General features: G+C 54.7%; 1 protein-coding gene across 5 annotated transcripts in view; it reads right to left on the bottom strand.

Moving 5' to 3' along the window:
• dzank1 (double zinc ribbon and ankyrin repeat domains 1) overlaps nucleotides 1–2,849 on the bottom strand; it is a 13,166-nt gene extending 10,317 nt beyond the window's left edge. Inside the window, exons 1-7 of one of the 5 annotated variants that reach the window (XM_020701342.2) lie at nucleotides 2,266–2,849; nucleotides 2,050–2,194; nucleotides 1,867–1,960; nucleotides 1,719–1,779; nucleotides 514–631; nucleotides 155–410; nucleotides 1–89 (exon numbers count right to left, since the gene is read on the bottom strand). The exon at nucleotides 1–89 is cut by the window's left edge and continues 7 nt beyond it. In XM_020701342.2, the coding sequence (XP_020557001.1) occupies nucleotides 1–89; nucleotides 155–410; nucleotides 514–631; nucleotides 1,719–1,779; nucleotides 1,867–1,960; nucleotides 2,050–2,194; nucleotides 2,266–2,374 (872 nt within the window). In that variant the 5' untranslated portion in view covers nucleotides 2,375–2,849. The remainder of the gene's footprint in view (nucleotides 90–154; nucleotides 411–513; nucleotides 632–1,718; nucleotides 1,780–1,866; nucleotides 1,961–2,049; nucleotides 2,195–2,265) is intronic. The other 4 variants (XM_020701343.2, XM_020701344.2, XM_020701346.2 and 1 more) reach the window with 4 other exon arrangements.
• Between the last annotated feature and the right edge of the window lie 221 nt (nucleotides 2,850–3,070).

Raw genomic sequence — 3,070 nt, 5'->3', positions numbered from 1 at the left:
GAAGGTGTGGACGAGAGGAAGCCCTCGCAGGTCAAACATCTGCTGATGTCAGGAGGGTTCCCACTCCCACAGGAGACGCACAACACCTGCTGTCGCACAACAGCACACACTCAGACTCTGCAGGACACGCCCAGAAGCACGTGCACGCTCTCACCTGAAGTGCACGGCTGACGTGGACCGGCTCCTCGCAGACCAAACACATGTGTGCGTTCTCAGGAAGTGCAGAGTTACAGGAGACACACAGCAGCTGAGCACACACCTGGACAGAGGCTGGAGCAGGTGAGTTCAGTACCTGTCCGGGTTCAGCAGGGGGCAGGGTCTGGCCTGGAGGGGCGGGAACTGGGGCTCCACAGTAAGCACAGAACTGGGCCAACGGGTCTGATGGACCAAACTGGAGACACTGAGCACACCTGCATGGACAAGTGGGCAGAGGGGCGGAGCCTGTGAATACAGTCAAAAGAGAAGTGGGCGTGTCCTGGGTGTTTGTACCGCAGGTCTGTTTCTGCTCCAGACCTCTCAGAGCTCAGCTTCTCCCTCCCAGCTGTCACATGACCGCCTTTGTTTACTGCAGACTGGGACCCCCAAAGGAAGCAGGCGGGGGCCCTGGATCGCCGGGGAGTGTGAAAGAGTTCTGAAGGAAACGATGGGATGACATCATCATTAACGACGTTTTCCTGTTCTTCACTTTCTAAAAAACTGTGCTGTTTCTGTCGAACATGTTTGTTCTTTTTTTAACGCAACGAAACAATTTGAATCACAGTACCAGGACAGCTGAGGACAGGTGTGTACAGCTGAGGACAGGTGTGTACAGGTGTGTACAGCTGAGGACAGGTGTGTACAGGTAAGGACATAAGGATACAGGTGAGGACAGCTGAGGTCAGGTGTGTACAGGTGAGGACATAAGAATACGGGTGAGGACAGGTGTGTACAGCTGAGGACAGGTGTGTACAGGTAAGGACATAAGGATACAGGTGAGGACAGCTGAGGACAGGTGTGTACAGGTAAGGACATAAGGATACAGGTGAGGACAGCTGAGGTCAGGTGTGTACAGGTGAGGACATAAGAATACGGGTGAGGACAGGTGTGTACAGCTGAGGACAGGTGTGTACAGGTAAGGACATAAGGATACAGGTGAGGACAGCTGAGGACAGGTGTGTACAGGTAAGGACATAAGAATACGGGTGAGGACAGGTGTGTACAGGTGTGTACAGCTGAGGACAGGTGTGTACAGGTAAGGACATAAGGATACAGGTGAGGACAGCTGAGGTCAGGTGTGTACAGGTAAGGACATAAGAATACGGGTGAGGACAGGTGTGTACAGGTAAGGACATAAGAATACGGGTGAGGACAGGTAAGGACAGGTGTGTACAGGTAAGGACATAAGAATACAGGTGAGGACAGCTGAGGTCAGGTGTGTACAGGTAAGGACATAAGAATACGGGTGAGGACAGGTGAGGACAGGTGTGTACAGGTGAGGACAGGTGTGTACAGGTGAGGACAGGTTTGTACAGGTGAAAAAAGCTCAGTGGCCTTGTGATAGAGTGTCTGGAAGGTTGTGAGTTCAAATCCAGGTCGAGTTGTACCAAAGACTAAAAATGTGGGCCAGTGCCTCCTTGCTTGACTGTCATGAAGGGGTTGGAGTGCGGCGCCGCTAGGTGCGTGCTGGCTAATGGGAATTTACCAGGTGAGTGCAGGTGAGTCAGGCTTTGTGAACAGACCTGAGGCTCGTGGTGGAGAACCTGCAGGGTTCTCTGAGGAACAGGTTCCAACAGGCAGACTCTGAAACAACAGAAGGTACTGTAAGCCTAAAGTCACACCCAGGGCTCATGGGAAATGGAGTCTGCTTTCAGGTGAACAGGTGACGACCTGGTGGAGGTCCTGCAGGTCTCTGCCCGCGGCCTGATCCACCACGAAGACCTTGGTGACCACAGAGCTCTGCCGGCCGTCGCTGCGGACACAGCTGGACTTCATCAGACCAATCATGATGAAGGTCAGCCGGAGGTCACATGTGTTGCTTTTCCATCCACTCCTCCTCCAGGTGAGGCCTACCTGGTGACAGCTACCGCTCTGACGGAGACCCGCCCAGAAGGAAGTAGGACGGGCTTGCTGTACTTCCTGCTGCTGCCCGCCGACCTGCCGGTCTCCAGCGGCTTTGACCCATCCAGAGTGAAGAAGATGAGCGCACCTGCAGTGTCTGCACACACCAACACCTGCTGGATGACTGCGGTTACCACGGCAACGCCGAGTCAGCTGGGCTGAGTGTACCTGAGTGCATGGACACGGGGGTGCGGGTGCTGATCTGGCTCTTGCCTCTGGAGGTCTCGCCGAGGGTGATGGGGATGATGAGTGGGGCCGACACCGCCCCTGCTGCCATGGCAACAGATCACTGGAAGCCGAGCGGGGGCGCGGGGATCAGAACGGCCTCTGTCCGCCGGTACCGGACGCTCTGCGAGGTTCCGCGGGTCGTTTCACTCCTGCTGCTGAGTTTGAGCGGCCCGTCACCATGGAAACTAGCTCCGCCCACAGCGCCGCTTGTTTTATCCGCATCCGCGCGCCTGACGCCGGCGGAGATAAGGAGAATCTACCGGGACACGCAAACGGGTTTATGACCCCCACCTCAACCCCATCCCCGGATAGGTGCCGGTAACGTTACGTTGAGCTCGTGGATACTGAGCCTTTCACACACAGACTCAGACCTGTTTGCTCATGAGACCTACGGAAACTATTAACACTGAGAAAAGATGAAACCCGACTTCACAAAACTGACCCCCATCCAGACCCCGCCCCTAGGAAACACACCTCACTTCCTCTTTCTACCCTTCAGAGTAAAAGCGGCACACTGTATCATCTACTGCTCGATGAAACAGAAACAAATGTTGCAGAGAGTTTGGGGAGAGTTTGGGATGGGTTCTGTTGGGAAACCTGAACCTCCAGGTTCTGCAGCTGTTTCCCAACAGAACCCATCCCAAACTCTCCTCACAGACCCATGAGAGCATCTGCTTCCACCACAGCTGCTCATGTTCAGCCTGTTGAATCTTTTGACACTCAAAGACATTTCCTCCCCACACAC

This window comes from Oryzias latipes, chromosome 1 (genome assembly GCF_002234675.1).
Source record: "Oryzias latipes chromosome 1, ASM223467v1".
Taxonomy (NCBI): domain Eukaryota; kingdom Metazoa; phylum Chordata; class Actinopteri; order Beloniformes; family Adrianichthyidae; genus Oryzias; species Oryzias latipes.
This window is presented reverse-complemented; position numbering and strand designations above follow the sequence as displayed.